General features: G+C 36.1%; 2 protein-coding genes across 3 annotated transcripts in view; one reads left to right on the plus strand and one right to left on the minus strand.

Annotated features, from left to right (window-relative positions):
- DHX29 (DExH-box helicase 29) overlaps positions 1 to 20280 on the minus strand; it is a 46994-nt gene that overhangs the window by 19718 nt on the left and 6996 nt on the right. For both annotated transcript variants that reach the window (XM_040262534.1, XM_040262533.1), the window contains exons 2-12: positions 19649 to 19722; positions 18380 to 18493; positions 16418 to 16547; positions 15559 to 15704; positions 13682 to 13804; positions 8857 to 8983; positions 7992 to 8150; positions 7212 to 7377; positions 6827 to 6950; positions 4820 to 5428; positions 3387 to 3530 (exon numbers count right to left, since the gene is read on the minus strand). In XM_040262534.1, the coding sequence (XP_040118468.1) occupies positions 3387 to 3530; positions 4820 to 5428; positions 6827 to 6950; positions 7212 to 7377; positions 7992 to 8150; positions 8857 to 8983; positions 13682 to 13804; positions 15559 to 15704; positions 16418 to 16547; positions 18380 to 18493; positions 19649 to 19722 (1916 nt within the window). The remainder of the gene's footprint in view (positions 1 to 3386; positions 3531 to 4819; positions 5429 to 6826; positions 6951 to 7211; positions 7378 to 7991; positions 8151 to 8856; positions 8984 to 13681; positions 13805 to 15558; positions 15705 to 16417; positions 16548 to 18379; positions 18494 to 19648; positions 19723 to 20280) is intronic.
- LOC120879520 (60S ribosomal protein L35a-like) lies at positions 11876 to 12331 on the plus strand. Its single transcript, XM_040262540.1, has one exon. The coding sequence runs from the start codon at positions 11937 to 11939 to the stop codon at positions 12267 to 12269; it is 333 nt and encodes a 110-aa protein (XP_040118474.1). The 5' UTR covers positions 11876 to 11936; the 3' UTR covers positions 12270 to 12331.

Genomic DNA, 20280 nt, shown 5'->3' on the forward strand with positions numbered 1-20280 from the left:
ACAAAAATTAAAACAGGTTTGACCAACAAAAATTAAAACAGGTTTGATCATTTTGTGTGGAAGGGAGGCAATAGTGGTTAAATGTTCAGACTCTGGAATTGCTTGCTTAGGCTTAATTCTTCTTGATCAATTAAAATATGACTTTAGGAAAGTTATTCAAATATCCCTGAGCCTATTTCTTCTTCTATAAAACAAATAATACAAATTTCATAGAGTGATTGGCTACCAGAGATCAACAAATAGATGCTGGGGAATAATGACTGAGATAGTCTTCATTTCAGAGTTTATAGCCTTCTAAGAGGATTCTGTAGAGGATGGCTTGAAATTACATATGAAGGGCAGCTATTTTGTTTTTTTTTCGGTCTAATATTCTTTTTTGGTTTTGTTTTATATATATATTTTTATTGAAGTTATAGTTGATTTACAATGTTGATTTACAATGTTTAGTTCCTGTTGTACAGCAAGAGGTAGCTAATTCAGGTGGTCAGGAAGGCTACTAAGAGGGAATTGACATCTATGTTGAGAACTGAAATGAGTTTTTAAAAAACGAGGAAAGAACAGTATGATAAAGGGAGATAAGGTGGTCATGGGCCATAACTTGTGCAAAATCATGGAGGACAGTCGGATCATATTACATTTCAAGAAATGACGAAACAAAAATAATGCCTTGAGCATGAGATGAGGAATGGGCAAGAGACACAGAGGGTGAGGTGCTCAGTAATCTGTTTATATGAGGTCTCATAAACCCTGTTAAGAAGATGAGACTTTATTCTAATGAGTCAGGGTAGTGAGTAAGATATTTTAAAGTAGGGAAATCATGTGGTCTGAACTTTGTTTTAAAAAAGGTAAGTCTAGCTATAATGTGACGGAGAAGGCAATGGCACCCCACTCCAGTACTCTTGCCTGGAAAATCCCATGGACGGAAGAGCCTGGTAGGCTGCAGTCCATGGGGTCGCAAAGAGTCGGACACGACTGAAGTGGCTTAGCAGCAGTAGCAGCAGCTATAATGTGAAGAATGTAGAAGAGAGCAAAACAGAAAGTAGGCAGTTTAATTAGAAGCTTATTAAGTAATTAAATAAGATAATGGTAGCATATATGAGGGCAATACCAGTAAATATGGAGAGAAGTATATGAATGTGAGAGAAGTATTCAAAAAAATCAACAAAGTCCAGGTGAACTGATTTAGAGGATATGCAAGAAAGAAGGAATAATTTTGGATGTTTTTACTTTACTGGCTTGACCAGGATATTATCTGAAGCTTGAGAGAAATATTTTCTGATAGGTGAAACAGATCTGGGGAACCTCCTCAAATAGATGGTAATTTATATAGGTATCAATTTTTAAAGTTTATTTTTTGCTGCACTGCTCTGCATGTGGGATCTTAGTTCCTCAAGCAGGGACTGAACCTGTGTCCCTGCAGTGGAAGCATGGAGTCTTAATCACTGGATTGCCAGCAAAGTCCCCAAATACTGATTTTTTAAAAAAAATTTAAAATGAGGATAAGACATAAAATATAGCTAATAAAAATGTATACTTTATTAAGTACATTTGAGAGAGGTGGGCAAAAAGGTTGGCTGTAAACATAATAGCTGCCAGAGGAAAAGCTACATAACTCTCACACTGACCATAAACTCAAACAAATCACACCAACTATTCCTAGTAAGAAAGTCAGAGTATCATCCTAAGCATCTTCATAAAGAAGCTCTTGTATCATATAACGAACTCTGTCCCAGTATCTCTTTCATCATTATATTTAACATGATGAATTTCACTGGGTTTTCTCTTATTCTTATAGTACTGTTCAATAAGAGGCTGAGAGTATCACACTGAAGCACAGTTCAGTAAATCAGGTCTACAGACTGCTATTAATACAAAACCATCAAAGAACAGCTCCCTGCAGTTGGTCTAACTTTTAAATTAGGATTCATTCTGAAATATACTTACTAAACAAACTTCCCTGGTGATTCAGACAGTAAAGAATCTGCCTGCAATGAGGGAGACCTGGATTCGATCTCTGGATTGGGAAGATCTCCTGGAGAAGGGAATGGCAACTCACTCCAGTATTCTGGCCTGGAGAATTCCATGGTTGGAGGAGCCTGGCGGGCTACAGCTCATGGGGTCTCAAAGAGTTGGACACAACTGAGTGACTCACACATACACAGTTTTTTAATAATTTGGAGTTCCCAGAAAAACTACTGGCTGATGCAAATATTTCATCTTACCTAGCAGAAAAAATTTCTCACTATAAATAGACAAATTAGCATTTTAAGTTGATTCTTAAAATAAATATGATACTGATAAAATCCAGGTATTAACAAACATGGCTACAACTGTCACACCTTAGTCCCCACCCATCACTGCCCCGAGCAGTTACCCATGGGCATGCTCAATCAAGCTGCCATATATCCTCTTTCTTTCTCTTGAATTTCTATCACTTACCTATGACCAAAATATTGTATTTAAAAACATCTTAACCTAACTAGTACAACAACAGGAAAATGGTTAAATAAATTATGGGATATCCAAATAACATACTTCTATAAAGCTATTAAAAATGATATTTTTGCAGACTAATGATGTGAAGAATTATAAAGTGAATACACATACAAACTATAAAAAAATACATATATAAATGCACAAAAGGCAACATTAATTTTTTTCTGAATCATGAGACTACAGATAATTTTTATTTTCATTTTTGTATCTCTTTATACTTCAAATACGTCCTAACCAAAAGGAGGAAAATAACCCAGTAATCTATATTTAATTAAATATATTAATTAAAATCTATTAATTAAAAATCAAAGAATGATTGAACTTTCACTAATGCCTTCTGAACTTGGTGAATTAAATTCATAAAAACTTTACATCAGGGAAAATTGAAAAAAAAATTTAAATAACTAAAATGCTATATATATAATTTCTTCAAAAAATTATGTACAAAGCAAATCAGTTTAACATACACTAACTGATAAGAGATGTCTGCAGCTGGCTTCCGTAGGCTTGAACCCCTAGCTGCAGAACTTATTGACTGTATGAACTTGAGTAAGCTATATAACCTCTGTGTGCCTCAGTTTCCTCAACTATAAAATAGGGATAATAATATTTACTTCTTTTGATTAAGTGAAGGATTGCTGGAAGGATTAAATGAAGTTGTATATATGAAGTCCTTGGAATAGCCCCTTGCATATAGCAAATGTTATACAGTATTTGTTAAATATATCAATTAGCCTGAGACCTGTTAGAGGAAATTAACTAATTACATGTAAAGTACTTGGCATTTAGTAAAAATGAAGAAAATGTTAGCTAGTATTAGAAGTAACATCTTTTTAACACAAAAATGTTTAGAGTCATTTCCTGAACATACAGTGATAGAATCTACTCACCTCATCTACAATCACATGAGACACATTTGTTAGGAGACCATCTTCTTGAAGTTTTCTTAGCAAAACCCCTGTGGTACAATAGAGTAACCTGGTAGATTCACTAGCACGAGACTCCATCCGGATCTGATATCCACACAAAGAATTCTGAAGGGAAAACACAGCCAAGACTGGATTCTCACAAATGATGTGGGAAAAAAGCTTTAGAAACTGAAGTACAGGTGCTGGTCCTGCTCCTATATGGAGCAGTCAAAGTAAATCTGTTTAGTGCCATTTACTACTTTCCTTTGTTTTCAATTATACCAAACTATAAAATTTGTTTTGGCAATTTAAACAAGGAAAAATTTTCAGAATTTTGAAACAAAAAGCTGTTCTCCTGCTCTGAGTACCATTAACATGATTATGGAAATATTAACAGATTTAATCAATTTCTTATGAAATTATCTTGGAGCAAAATACTGAGGTGCTCAGGAACAGAATTTTAGATCTGCTCCTACAACTTAAGTCTATTCTTTTATCAAGATCTCACAGAAGCTGCAACCATTAAAAACCAGTGGTGCCTGATGAGAATCCTGAAGTCACTTCTATTTCCATCACATTTTCTTTCATACTCCTTCAGTCATTCCTTTGCTGTGTTTGTAAACATGTCTGTCATCCCCTTAATTTAAATTCCTTATAAGACAGAAATTGTGCTCTTTTGTCCCCTTACATGTCATGAGTCCAGAAAAATTGCCACATAAAATTTTAATGAAGGGTTATCTAACTTAAAGACAGACAAAAATGTTAAGTACTCTATCTAGAAAGAACAATTCAAAGCATAATTAAATTGAATTATATGAACTTGGAATTCATTATATTTGGTTCTAAACCAATTTTATTAATTCCTACATTTTGCAGTCACTCTGGTTAAGGTTTGGCCAGTTTTGTGTACACTTTTATCCCCAAACACAGGACAACAGGTATTTTAAGTTCTTTTTTCTATTGTTTTTATATACAGGATTTGAAAACAGTCTGACATTGTCTTCTATATTGTTTTTTTTGCTTCTGTTCATTGAGCTAATGAAAATCATTCAGGAATATATTCTACAGAAAAGATTTCCAAATACTGAGATACCTGGTATTACAATTTATCTGTATATATTTATATTCTTTGAATGATCAACTTAGTAATGTAATATATTTGAGTACTCAGTTATTAAAGTGAATATATTTTTCCTTTTACATGAGAATTTAAATGATAATTACTTACAATCCTTTTCCTATAAAGGAGAGTGGCATATCAAACCTATCAAAGAAAACATTAAAAGCACCTGAGATGTGCAACAAACAGTATTGGTCAAAATTCATATATGGTACAGGTTCCATTTGGATCCCAAGAGCACAGGTAAGTAATGTCATGTCACCATTCTCTGAGGTAGAGTTGAACAACATTTTACCTTTCCTCCAGGTCCATTTTCACAGCCCAACTCATCACACACTCTTGTGGCTAAACTCACTGCTGAGATTCTTCGGGGCTGGGTGCAGATGATGTTACATTTAGTTGTTCCCCACTCATTCAGAAGCAGATCTTCTAAGAGAAAATGTGGCACTTGAGTACTTTTACCACTCCCTGTTTCACCTGCCACAACCACAACCCGGTGCCTTTTAAGAGTTTCAACAATTGAACTCCTGTGTTTAAACACAGGCAATTGTTGCCTTTCCTTTAGAAGTCTCTGGTACTTAGGTGTGCTTTGCAACTTTCTAAAGAGGTTTCTAACAGGTTCCAAATCTTCCACCTTTTCCGATTCCAAGGACAGTGCAGAAAAATCCTCATCAGAAACTAAATTTTCCCAAGATTCCTCAGGATCTTCAGAGTTTTCTCTCTTATTTTCAGAATGCTGTTGTTGTTGTTGCTGCTGCTGTTTCAGTTTATTCAGAAGTTTGGCAATAAAAAGGTCACGTGGTTTATTGGTTTCCATTTTATTTAATTCTTCCTTTTTCTTTTCTGCATCACTCCACTCTAGCCAAACATCTCGGTAAGTAGGAGGAAGCAATTGATGAACTGACTATAAAGGAAAAAAATAGTAATACGTTGTGTTGACTAATTACTGGATACCAAAATTCAATAGGTTAGAACTGAAAAGAATAGCTCTTGCTTCTTAAAATATCTCTTAAACTAGTAGGTTACTACTGTATTTTAATAAAAGATATACATGCATATTGGGAGTAGGAAATGGCAACCTGCTCCAGTATTTCTGCCTGGGAAATTCCATGGCTAGAGGAGGCTAATGGGCTATATAGTCCATGGGGTCACAAAGTGCTAGATGCGACTGAGCACACACATACACGCATATGATGCAAACTGATAAACAGCATATAAACAGGCTTCTGGACTTACTAGCTGTGTGACCTTGGCCAAGTAACTTAACTTCTTGGTGTCTTAGTTTCTAACTGTAAAATGGGGCTAATAATTATACCTCCCTTATATGCATACTCTGAGGTAAACTTTCAGTTAATCAAACACAGTGCTTATTCTAGAACACAATAAACTATTAAACACATGTTTATTATTTATTCCTATGGTAGTGCTATTTAAATATGTAGATGATCCACAAAGCACTGATCAAAGTTCCCTCTGAGATTCCATTTGTATATTACAAGTCAAAGTATTTTACTTTGAACTCCATTGGATGGAATCTAAGTTATCCTGCCTCTGTTTTATTAAGAGCCCACAATTATTTTTGTAACACTGACAGTCATTTCCATTAATTAAGCTTACCTTATGATACCTTATTTTGCCAAACAAGGGAAATAAAGACATTAAGAACTTTTACTGAGAGAAAATGGAAAAGAACTATTATTTGGAATTCCACTTAATCAGTGTCTAAATTTTCAGTAGTTCTAATTCACCAGGAAGAAAGATATACACATTTATTACAAAGAGAAAATGCTGACAGTACTCCCAACCGCCCCCCCCGCCCAAAAGAGCATAGTGTTCTCTTAAAAGCACTCTCTTCAATAAGACTTTATTTTCATCTTTCCTTAAACTAGAAGCTTTAGTCGATATAACCTAAAAGTGAAAACTGGAACCAATGTCTTGTATTTTAAAGTTGAGAGACAATATAACGTTAAAGGAAAACAATTGTTTAAAAACTCCTTAATTCAATCACTCTAGCACAGTTTTTTAATCTTTACATCAGTGTAGTTTGCAAAGCTGGACCAAATGGTTCAGTGCCTCTGGTCCAAGGAGAGAAAGCTTGAACTATGTTTGGAGATGAAACAAAGTCAAAATTATAAATAAGCAGAAACAAGGACTGCTCAGAAGCAGCATTCAGTGAAGAGAAAACTGGCACAAAGGGCCACGATTAAACATTACCTTCCACATGCAGATAGTTTTATGTTGACAAAATATACCCATTACTCCACAAGTGAATTCTGAGACACTTGGATCTATAAAAACTTACCTGCCCTTTCACTAAACGATAAAGAGCTAAAGTGGCTCCTAGGTGCTGAGCCTGCATACCATCCTCTGTTAAGATAGTGGGGCACACAACCAGGACATCATCTTCAGACTTGATTACCCTCACCCTAAAAGAAGCCAAAGACATTTTAAAATAAAATTGATGAAGTAAAAATGGTCAGAATTCCATTAACACTGAACTGTAGTTTACATTATTTAAATTAAATATTCTCACAGAAAACACTATATTAATACTAGGTAATGATTTATAGGCACTATCAACCTAGAGATGTGGAACCAGCTTCCTAGACGTCTACTTTACTCATAGGAAAAAAAACATTTTCATCTTAGATTTTTCTAAAAGTTCAGTCAGTTAACCAAAAACATACCTACATTTCCAGTATCTACCTACTGCAACTTTTTCAAAGGAAGGATTTGGACTCTTGGGAAGATTCTTCCTGACCCAATCGATCAGAAATTGTTTGGGAGATTTTCCAGTCCAGCTTCGAGCAGTATAGTCAAAATTTCTTACATCATGAGGTTCTTTCTTTTTCTCTAAAATGACAAAGATTGGTTCTTTAAAAATGCTTATGTAGTAATACAGAATATCTTCTGAAGGATTAAAGTTCTCTCACTTTTGGGAACAGATTTTTTTTAAGAGAACAGGTTAGAAAAGGACAGACAGACCTGATTTGAGCAAGGGAAAGGTTGGCCAAAAAGGGGATAATAGGATGAGCAAAGTCATGGAGCCATGAAACAACACATGTTTTAAGAATGATGCAGCTGGAGTACACAGCTGGGAGAATAAGGTGGAAAGGTAGAGTGTGGCAGAAAGCAAAGGATCATCAATGCCATAACAGAAGGTTTGAACTTGTTAACTGATTAAAATTTTTAACCAGAAACTCATATTTTGATCTGTGTTACAGAAAGATAATTCTGGCAGGAGTCTGAACTGGAGAGAGATGAGGCTGAAGCCAGATGTTGGTAATCACAAAATGCTAAACAAATTATTATAATGGTACTTTTCCAAGACAGTGTGTGGAAGTGTAACTTTACTGCCATCTTTTGTAGTTTGTTGGAATACAAAGTAACACAATTTCTCACTTATATAGTCCTTGATGTTTTACTATTTACAAATTACACTCTGGAACACTCTCCCTTCATTTTACCTCTTTCCTCTTCAGGAGCAGCTGTAGACTTTTCAAATAAATTAAAGTTCAGAGCACTTTCTCCTTCTGTGACTACAGGAGGCTTCTTTCTTTCATTCTGTTGGTGTGAAATCTTTATGGCTGGATTGAATACTGGATGATCTTCTAAAGTTTCCATTTCTACCAAAAAAAAAAAAAAATGATGCTTATTTATTTTGTTTCTATTCATATTTGTTTTTCATGCCTTTTTACTCTGCAATTAAAAAAAAAAAATTGCTTCTTTTTCCTTCCTACTAGGAATTTGTGCTAGAAGTTCAAGGCAATTTATTTTCACATTACATACTAACATTTTTAGAAGAAATCACTTAACAGATGTAGAAGGCCAAGAAAAACATCTTCATTAAAAATAAATTCTCATGAAATTATATTCACCTCTCCTTCTTGAGTGGAAATAGTGTTTTACAGTGTACACTTCAGGTTAACTAACTATGGCTGCAAGCCAAATCCAGCCCTGCTACCTATTTCCATATGGTCTGTGAGCTAAGGATGATTTTTACATCTTTAACTGGTTGAAAAAGATAAAAGGAAGAAATATTTGGTGCCATGTGAAAATTATATGAAATTTCAGCATCCATAAAGTTTTGTGAGAACATAACCATTTGCTTATGTCTTGTATATGGCTGCTTTTATGTTGTGGCAGCAGAGCTGAGTAATCATAACAACCTGTAAAACTTAAATATTTACTATTTGGCTTGTTGCACAAGTTTGCCAACCCCAAGTGTAAACTGTTAGGAAAGAGAAGACATACAAAAAAGAGGCAACCTCCATCCTAGGAAAGCCAATAAAGAAGACATATTAATACATCTAAGAATTTTAAAGCGTTTACCTCTTTGAAACTTCCTTATTTTCTCTTGAGTCTCTTTTTGGCCTTGCTTGTTCTTTTCTAGTTTAAAGGTAGCTGCTTGCTCCTTTGCATCCAGAAGTTTAGCTGCAAGGTGCAAGTACCTTTCATTCTGTTGTTCCAAATAAGATGATGACAAAGAAACGAAGAGCAAGATTAGTTTATCTACTGTCAATGTATTATATCAAAGCCTGTGATCTTTTGATCTTATTCTTTGGTCCAACAAATCTTTTAGCAATTTTTCATAGAGAAATAATACAAATGTACAAATCTGTAGGTACACAGATGTTCACTGCAGTACTGATTGAAAAGGAAAACTGGAAATCAAGTGTGGTATGCTCTACAGAGAAAACTAGTCACTGGGGGGAAAAGTCAAGAAGCAATAGAATGAGGGTAATGCAAAGAACTGACTCACTAGAAAAGACCCTGATGCTGGGAAAGATTGAAGGCGGGAAGAGAAGGGGACAACAGAGGATGAGATGGTTGGATGGCATCACTGACTCGATGGACATGAGTTTGTGTAAGCTTTGGGAGTTGGTGATGGGACAGGGAAGCCTGGCATGCTGCAGTCCACAGGGTCGCAAAGAGTCAGACATGACTGAGCGACCGAACTGAACTGAATCCACATGAAGAAACTTACTTGACATGTTAAATAAAATAAGCGAACTATGGCATAAAATGTAAGTATGAGCTCATTTCTGTAAAAGTTACTTTTACACATTTTATAAATATATGGATTTAAAGGACTGCATATGCAATAGTACAAGACACTCACAGCCAAAAAACCAAAACAAAACAGAAGCAACATTGTAACAAATTCAATAAAGACTTTATATAAAAAACAAAAATACACTTTTCTGAAAGCTGCTGCTGCTAAGTCACTTCAGTCGTGTCCGACTCTGTGCGACCCCATAGATGGCAGCCCACCAGGCTCCTCCATCCATGGGATTTTCCAAGCAAAAACACTGGAGTGGGTTGCCATTGCCTTCTCCATTTCTGAAAGCTACCTCTCTATAATCTCTATCTTATGGAAGACAGTCAGGGACGTTACCAAAAAAAAAAAGGCCTCTGGAGAAAACGTGTATTATAAAATTTAACTCTGCTGAGCAAAAACCAGACACAGAGCTAAACTCAAATTACTGGTTTTTCCTTTAGGTTAGGTTAATAAGAGATGGGAAGTGTCAAACCACTGGGTAGAGAAGAGGGTATTAGCAGTGCTGCTATGAGACACAACCACTGAGTCGAGGGGAAAAGAGACAACTAAGGAAGCACAATTCTGGGACTATTCTGTGTAGAAGCAGACAGCAATAGAGTGTAACAGACAGAAGGATTAGCTATTGCCTCAATTTCACCCAAACCACACTCATTCTTTCAATCTTTCCTCTCTGTGGCACTGATACCACCATCCCTCCGCCTACGAATCTCTTGCTGTCTTTGGCTTCTTAATTTATGCTCAGTAAATCAGCAATTTCTATTGTTTCTTCCTTTAAATGTTTTTCTTCTAAGTTCCAATTTGGAGACTTCCCTGGTTGTCCTGGGGCTTCCCTGGTAGCTCAGTAGGTAAAGAATCTGCCTGCAAATCAGGAAACCTCAGTTCAATTTCTGGGTCGGGAAGATCCCCTAGAGAAGGAATAAGCTAGCCACTCCAGTATTCTTGGGCTTCCCTGGTGGCTCAGATGTTAAAAGAATCCATCTGCAATGCAGGAGACCGGGTTCGATCCCTGGCTTGGGAAGATCTCCATGGCAACCCACTCCAGTGTTCTTGCCTGGAGAATTCCATGAACAGAGGAGCCTGGCAGGCTACACACCATGGTGTTGCAGAGTCAGACATGACTGAGCAACTTTCACTTCACTGGCTGTCCAGAGGCTAGGAGTCCACACTTCTACAGCAGGGGGCACAGGCTCAATCCTGCTCAGGGAAGTTCTGCATGTTGTACGGTGTGCTCACACCTCTCCCCCAAAACACTATACAAATTCCAATTTGGGACTTTATTATTTCACACCTGAGCAAGTGCAAGAGTTATTCTTGTGGGTTACCTGCCTCCACACAGTTAGCGAGCCTTCATAATCAATAGGGAAAGTTCTTAAATTCATTTTCTGGGCATCGAAATTTTCTAGTCTCAGTTGAACTCACCTGTTTACTCCTATTTGCTAGTACTCACATATTTTATCCTGATTATGGTTTAATATGCAAAAGCCCTTTGCACAATTCCACTTCTGTACCCTTATTCACACCATTTCACTCATCTGGGCCCTTTTCCCATTCTTTGTTGCCTATGCATGTTTCATGCATCCTTCAAATCCCACTTCTTTTCAGTTCAGTCGCTCAGTCGTGTCCAACCCTTTGCGACCCCATGAATCACAGCACGCCAGGCCTCCCTGTCCATCACCAACTCCCGGAGTTCACTCAGACTCACGTCCATCGAGTCCGTGATGCCATCCAGCCATCTCATCCTCTGTCGTCCCCTTCTCCTCCTGCCCCCAATCCCTCCCAGCATCAGAGTCTTTTCCAATGAGTCAACTCTTCGCATGAGGTGGCCAAAGTGCTGGAGTTTCAGCTTTTAGCATCATTCCTTCCAAAGAAATCCCAGACCGATCTTTAGAATGGACTGGTTGGATCTCCTTGCAGTCCAAGGGACTCTCAAGAGTCTTCTCCAATACCACAGTTCAAAAGCATCAATTCTTCGGCACTCAGCTCTCTTCACAGTCCAACTCTCAAATCCACACATGACCACTGGAAAAACCATAGCCTTGACTAGACGGACCTTTGTTGACAAAGTAATGTCTCTACTTTTTAATATGCTATCTAGGTTGGTCATAACTTTCCTTCCAAGCAGTAAGCATCTTTTAATTTCATGACTGCAATTACCATCTGTAGTGATTTTGGAGCCCAAAAAATAGTCTGACAGTAAGACTGACCAGATGCTCCAATCAGAAGAGACCTCTTTTTCTGAACCTCAAAATAACGTGTACTATCATAAATTGTTTTTGTTACTTTAATACAGGCACAGCCATCTTGGACCCTGTGAAGGCCTGCTGGGAATGGGACTTCTAAAACGACAAATATGTCTGGAAGGCTGTGGTCCAAGGCAATTTTTGCTGGCTATAAACGGGGTCTACAGAACCAAAGGGAATACACTGCGCTCCTGAAAACTGAAGGTGTATATGCTCGAGATGAAACGGAATTCTATTTAGGCAAGAGATGTGCTTATGTGTACAAAGCAAAAAACAACACAGTAACTCCTGGTGGAAAACCTAACAAAACCAGAGTAATCTGGGGAAAGATCACTCGAGCTCATGGAAACAGTGGCATGGTTCGTGCCAAATTCCAAAGCAACCTTCCTGCTAACGCCACTGGACACAGAATTCGTGTGATGCTGTACCCTTCGAGAATTTAAACTTCTTGAAAATAAATAAAAGTATGGATTTGTCCTGTTGTGCTTTTGTTAAAAAAAAAAAACTCAGAGGATACAGAAGAGTATAATCCACCCTACTAACTCCAGTCCTGTTCACTAGTAATAGCTTCTTGTGTATTTCTCCAGATGTCTCCTTTGCATACAAAAGGATACAAATATATGTGTGTGTGAGTGTGTGTATGTATTCTTTTACTCAAATGAGTTCATTATACTACACATGCTGTTGTACAACTTCCTTTTTTCATTCTAAATCAACTTTATAAAGGTATGATTCGCTTATAACAAAACATACCCATTTTAAGTGTATAGAATGTGTTTGATAAACGTATATATCCACATAACCATCATCATAAAGACATAAATCACTGCCATCATCCCCAAAAGTTTCCCCATCATGCCTAACAGTCAATCTCCTTCCTCCATCCGTGGGCTCAGACAACCACTGATCTGGTTTCTCTTACTAGAGATTGATTTTGCATAGATGACTTTTCTAGAATTTAATATAATGAAATTGTTCAGCATGTACTTATTTGTGCCTTTCATTCTTATATAATGATTTTGAAAGCTGCTTACAGTGTTTGGCTGTTATTAATAAAACTGCTATGAATATTTGTGTACAAGCTTTTTTATGACATTTTCATTTTTATTGAGTAAATACCTAGGAATGAAATTGTTAGGTCATATGGTAAATGTATGTCTAACTTCATAAGAAAGTGACAGTTTTCCAAAGTAGTTGTACTCCTACAATCAGTGCAGGAGTGTTCGGTTGCTTCATATCCTCCCAACATTTGGTATTACTGATCTTTTAATTTTAGCCATTTTGATAGATATATAGTAGTATTTCATTGCAGTTTTCATTTTCATTTTTCCCACAACTAGCAATGTTGAAGTTATTTTTACATGTTTATTGGCCATCCAAATATCTGCTTTTGTAAAATGCCTGTTGTCCTTTTAAAACTTCTTTATAAATTCTAGATAGAAGTCTTTAATCAGATATATGTATTGTTATTTTCTTCCTACAACTTGATTTTTTCACTTAATCTAATATTTTTAGTTTATCTTATGATATGTAGGTTTTCTCTGTTCAGGCAAAGGCTTTCGTTTATAAAATAATGTGCTTTTAAAATTATCCGAATCATTTAGCATACTCTTAATACTTAATCATTTAAAAATATTTGGCAACTGTCTCTTTAGACATGGGAGTGATGTAACAACATTTATTGAATGGTTATTTCGTGTCATGTTTTTCCCTAAGTGTTGTTTTATTTAACTCTCACATAAACCCCTAGAGATAACTACTTCTTCAATTTACAAATGAGGAAACTAAGTCTTAGAAAACTTAAGTATTTTGCAAGGAATATCCAACTATAAGATTAACACAAATTTCTACTCACAGGGTCAAATTTTTCCTCTTCTATACTTTTAGAAGTCTCACTCTTTTCTTCATTTTGTTGTTCAGCATATCGCAAAATCCATTCTTTCATATTTACTTCCAAATTTTTTTCATCCTTTTTTGGCTAGGAAAAAAAACAACAAATATCTGAAAAATCAAAATTAGAAAAAGATGTCAAAACTATCAAGTGTCACTGCTTTTATAATTTCTTTACACTCAGAAACAGTAGACACGTAAGTCTCAAAAATCATGGTGAAGGACAAATGAGTAGAACTCAGCATTACTTTGTAAGTCTAAACTTACATAGTTCAAAGAATCCATTTACATAAAGAGGCAAAAAACTGATAGAACTGTGAAAAACCTGTGTTATTCTTTAACAGTGGTTTTGTGCAGATGCAGTTTCCACAGATTTTTATTTATTTTTAAGCTTTACTGAGGTCTGATACATTAACAATTGTACATATTATTGTGGTTTTAACTATTATATATACATACACTCATCATTTTGATGAGTTTGGACATATGTTTACATCATGGATGCTAAAGCTGAAGCTCCAATACTTTGGCCACCTGATGTGAAGAACTGATTCATTGGAAAAGACCCTAATGCTAGGAAAGACTGAGGGCAGGAGGAGAAGGGATGACAGAGGATGAGATGGTTGGATGGCATCACCGACTCGAATGACATGAGTTTGAGCAAGCTCTGGAAGTTGGTGATGGACAAGGAAGCCTGGTGTGTTGCAGTCCATGGGGTCGCAAAGAGTTGGACATGACTGAGTGACTAAACGGACTGATATACCCATGATCCCACATGATACTACAACCAAGGTACTAAATGTACCTGTTACTTTCAAAAATTCTTGAGCGTTCCTTTGTGTGTGTGTGTGTGTGTGTATTGCTGTGGGGAGAGGTGTGGTTGTGGTAAGAAAGCTTAACATGAGATCTATCCTCTTAACATATTTTAAAGTACACAATACTGTTCTGTTGACTACAGGCACTATGTTGAACAGCAGATGTCTAGAATTTATTGATATTGCATAACTGAAATTTTATTACCATTAAGCAACATTTTCCCATTTGCCCCTTCTCCCTTTAGCCCCTGGTAACTACCATTCTGTTTCTATGAACATGACTATTTTAGGTACTTCATATAAGTGACATCAGGCAATATTTGTCTTTCTGTGACTAGCTTATTTAACTTAGCATAATGTTCTCTAGGTTCACCCATGTTCACAGATGTTTTATGATATGCAAAGTATTTGTGTATAATGCCCTAAGGAAGTACACCTTCCAGTATCAGTGCCTTTCTGTAACCCCCTTCCACAAAGATTCTGAATTGGCCACATGACTTGCTTCAGCCAATGCAACATTAGCAAGAGTGATACAAGCAGAGGCTTGATAAAAATTTGTACACTGGTGTTTACTATCTTGAGATACTTGCTTTTGGAAGCCAGATGTCAATTAAGAAGTCTGACCATTCTAATATCAAAATGTAAGAGGAAACCTAAGCTAATCATGTGGAGAGAGAGGTGCCTTGCTAGCAAGATCCCAGCTCAGGCTCTAGTCATGTGAGTAAATAAACCATTTTGGATGTTCTAGCCTGAGGAGATACCTCTTGGATTAGACAAACTGCCTAGCTGAGCTCAGTCCAAACTGCAAAATCATAAGGAATAAAATGTTGGTTTGAGTCACTCCATTTTCGGGTGGTTTGTTATGTAGCAATAGATAAGTGAAACAACAATGATAATGAATCTGGCAAACCCATTACACATTTTCAATGAGTAAAAACATAACTGCAACCTAATACTTATACTCTTATGAACTGTTATACATGTTTCCCTCTGATTTTACACTTTAAATGTTGAATTCTTAAATTACCATGATCTTAGGATCCTCTTCCTTCTTTTTGGTTTTAGGTTGCAATGGAGGTGAAATAGTGGCTTGCGTTTGAGGATACTGAAATTTTGGCCTACTTTTAGGTTGTTGCTCTTCAAATTCCTGACTGAATCCTTCAGGAAGCGCATCTTAAGAGAAATTGGGATAAAAATAATGTACATGATACAGAAAACATACAAATATTTATTAAACACATGCATAAAACCTGTCTAAACAAAGAGCACTTAACTTTCTTCTACTGTTCATCTCCTAGGAATAGAAATCCTACAATGAAAGTTGTTTTATCATCAAACCAGTGGGAACACTCTCTAGACAAAAACCAACCCACCTCGATTTGGCCATTTCACCCTCAAAGTGCTAGATGCCTAAATTTTCATAAGAAAATCTTAACTTTCCCCTCCTCCTTGGTTGCATGTGGTAGTAATCTTAATCAGTCATAGAAGCAATTTACATTCCAGGATCTTGCCAAAGATTACAGCCTGAAACCTGTGCTTAATTAAATATTATTTACACAAAGCAAGATAGCCCTAATTTCTAAACCAAAACCAGGTACACAGCCTGATAGGTTACAGACAGTCGAGAATATGCTGTATAATGTGCATTGTAAAATGGCCATTAACAACTGAAAGCAACACACACAAAAATAATTTTTTCTTGCACAGACTATAATCTTTAAGAATAATATACCAAAAAGACCAGAAAAGGGTAAGAATATTTTAAAAATAATTATAACACAGTGAAAAAAAATTTAAGTGCAAACCAAAAGCTTTCTACAAATATCATAAACACAAATTATTTCAAAAGGTTTTATAAACTAAAAGACTGTTGTAATACTGCTTACCATCTGAAAGGTTTAAACAGAGCCAATCCAAGGCAGAATGAAGATCACCGCCATGTAAGAGTGTGTTAGTCATGGCATCTTCAATGTCCTTAGTTTTAAACGAAAATGCTTGTAAAGCCATGTATAAATCCTATGGAAGGGAAATGTAAAAAAGCCATTCTGTCAATTTTCTGTTTTTTCATTACTAAGTGTATTCTCCCATTCATTTTAAAACAGAAATTCTGACACAAATTATAACTTCAAAAGTATCTTTTTCTCTTTTTTTCCAGTTTGAAGAATTATTTTATTTGAGAACTAGGGAATTTGAGAACTACAGAAAAATAAAAAAGGACCAGGAGAAATTGCTCATATTCTCACTATCCAAAGATACTGTTTGCAATGCAATGTGGGTCCTTCAGTCATTTTTCTGTGATTTTTTTAAAAACAAATTTTATTTAACATTATAACTAAGCATCTTCCCAAATTATTAGAAATTGTTCATCACTTGTAATAGTTACAGAATATTCCACTGGATAGATATATCATAATCTAACTATACATTTTCCTACTGGTGCTCACTTGGAATGTTTTCTGTTTCTTAAATCATAAGCAGTGCTTCAGTGAACATGTTCATATAAAAAGTAAAACTTTTTAATGTACTTTCTAAAACATTTTCAGATCTGGGCAAGACTGGGTTGAAATTCATACTGCTTTTATTTTGAAAGTGAAAAGTGAAAAGCTCAATCGTGTCCAACTCTTTTCGACCCCATGGATTGTAGCCCACGGAATTTTCCAGGCAAGAGTACTGGAGTGAGTTGCCATTGCCTTCTCCAGGGATCAAAACCAGGTCTCCCTCATTGCAGGCAGAGGCTTTACTTCTAAGCCATCAGAGAAGCCTTTTTATTTTGCTATTTAGTAATTAACAACCTCAGGCTATAATTTATGTAATCCTTCTAAGCCTCAATTTCTTCATTTGAAAAATGGGGCAAAATACCTTCCAGCACTGGTGTGTCAGAGAAAATGTAAGCAAAGTGCCCACTACAAGTCCAACATAATTTGGGGGATGTAATTTTCATATCACTATTTTAATGTGTACACTCACATTTGGCACAACTTCTTTCTCATTTTTGCAGATGGAACTAATCTACATGAAATTTCAATGGAAGCTGAAAAGTCAAGGGAACACTCTTGCATTGCTGGTGGGAATGTAAACTGATACAGCCAGTATGGAAGATGGTATGGAGACTCCTTAAAAAGCTTAAAAACCATATGACCCAGCAATCCCACTCCTAGGCATATACCCTGAGGAAACCAAAACTGAAAAAGACACATGTATCCCAATGTTCACTGCAGCACTATTTACAATAGCTAGAACACAGAAACAACCTTGATGTCCACTGACAGATGAATGGATAAAGAAGCTGTGGTACATATTTACAATGGAATACTACTCAGCCATAAAAAGGAATGCATTTGAATCTGTTCTAATGAGGTGGACGAAACTAGAGCCCATTATACAGAGCGAAGTAAGTCAGAGAAATATAAATATCATTACTGACACATATATATGGAATCTGAAGAGATGGCACTGATGAATTTATTTTCAGGGCAGCAAGGGAGAAAGAGACATAGCAAATGGACCTATGGACAAGGTGGAAGGAGAGGAGGGAGAAGGGGAGATGTATGGAGAGAATAACACAGAAATTTACAATATCATGTGTAAAACAGATAGAAAACGGGAATTTGCTATATGACTCAGGGAACTCAAACAGGGCTCTGCGACAGGCTGAAGGGTGGGGTTGGGAGGGAGATGGGAGGGATGTCTGGGAGAGAGGAGACATGGGTTGTACCTATGGCTGATTCTTACTGATGTATGACAGAAAACCACAAAATTCTGTAAAGCAATTGTCTTTCAATGAAAAAAAAATTTTTTTAAGTGCTCCACTGAAAATAAGTAACTTTAAAAAAAAGTTTGCAAAATACCTGTAATTTTTTGGCAGTAAGTCTTCCAGAAATCACTCCCTTGTCATTATTTTGCTTTTTATGTTCATTTATCACTCCAATAATTTTTTGCTCTAGTTTGTTATTAATTACCACCTATTGAGACCAAAAAGATCATGTCAATTAGAAGATGAATTACTAAATAACATTTAATAATTAAATAATTAGAAGGAATCAGTTTTCTATATCCCTACCAACCAAGCCCAGAATTTCAGCTGAAATCAGATACAGTGATTATATTGGAATACCATTCACTGTATCACATTCCTTTCACATATTTAAGGAAAAATGAGGTATGATAAAAACAACAATATCTGGCAAGACAAAAATCCTTTTACAAAGCCTCTTGAAGCCATGTATCTCATGACATTTCCTTGGACCACCCTTATGTTGCCACCACAGAGACAGATTCCTAAGCCTTATTAAATATGTTGAATCTGAATCCTTGGGGAAGGAACCCAGAAATGTGCCTTAATATAAAGCAACCTAAGCACACTGCCTGAAAGAATGCATGCAATCCTAAAAGAGGGGCAAATCAAGTAAAAACTTATACTAACATAAATTGTAATATTAGATTACACAAACTATTTTGGCTTCCACTGTTTGTCTTCAATTTTTTTCCTACTGGCCATTTTATCTTCTGTTGTTTCCATATACTTAAGATTACATAACCATCTACCCTCAAATATATCTTCCTTTGGTCACATCTTTAATGAATGCTCACTATGAGCAAGGCACAAAAACATACTTTAGGAATTCAGTTTAGCACAAGAAACATATAGAAAAACTATAACCCAGCATGTCATTATTAAGACATAAGAAGGGGAAGTAGAGCTTTCTAGCCAGAGAGCCTATGGACAAAAGCCTGGAGTCATAAAATCATATGGGATTTAGGGGAACAATGAGATGTGAACTAAAATTTCAAGTGGAGGAGAGTAATGGAGAAGGCTGGAAAGGTATGCCAAGTCAGATCTGAAGGGATGTGTATGCTAGACTTAGAAGTCTGGACCTTACCCAGCTCTTCCTTAATTTCTTAGAGGCTCTCAACAGATGATTTAATTTTATCATAAAAGTATTTTTATCATTTACTTTTTACCATAAAAAGTATGATTTACTTTTTATTTCGTATAGATGAGTAATTAGTGTACTATTTACAAATTTTAAAATATCCCATCATTTGCTTACATTTAAGAGTACTTTTTTTTTTTTAAGGTAACATTTCTTGGAATGACTCAAAACGTGGGTACTCACTTTCAGAATAGATTTATCCAGATTTGCAGGACCACCAGAATCATTTGCAGAATTAAAACTGTAAATTTTCGGACCTATACATAACAGACAATAAATAGTCAAGGTAATTTAATGATCAATATCCATTACACTACTTTAATTTTTGTCTAAAGATCACTAAATATTACATATTTGATCTCAACTCTTTCTTTTCCACTTTACCAAATAACCCAATCCAGAAGGCAGCAATACTGCTCAATTTTTGAAAACATTTTACTGTTTAGCATTCTCTGGGTTAACTAGTTTCTCACAGAGTGCAAATGCTTCAGCAGCTAGCTGAAGGAAGACCTCTTAGAGGATATTTGATTCCTGGCAGAGAAGATGGGTAACTCTGAAGAGAAAAAGGAAGTGGGAGCACCTATCATGTCTCCTGCTGAGTACAAGGTTGCTGTATCAGTATCCAAGGCTGCTGAAACAAATTATCATGGACTTGGTGGCTGAATATACAGAAACATTCTCTCATAATTCTGGAGGCTAGAAGTCCAAAATCAAGGTGTCAGTAGGACCATACTTCATCTGATGGCTCGAGGTAACTCTTTTCTTCCTTCTTCTGGCGATCCCAGGTGTTTCCTGGCTTGTCTCACTCCTAAAAT

The sequence above is a fragment of the Oryx dammah genome, unplaced genomic scaffold, assembly GCF_014754425.2.
Source record: "Oryx dammah isolate SB20612 unplaced genomic scaffold, SCBI_Odam_1.1 HiC_scaffold_20, whole genome shotgun sequence".
NCBI lineage: Eukaryota > Metazoa > Chordata > Mammalia > Artiodactyla > Bovidae > Oryx > Oryx dammah.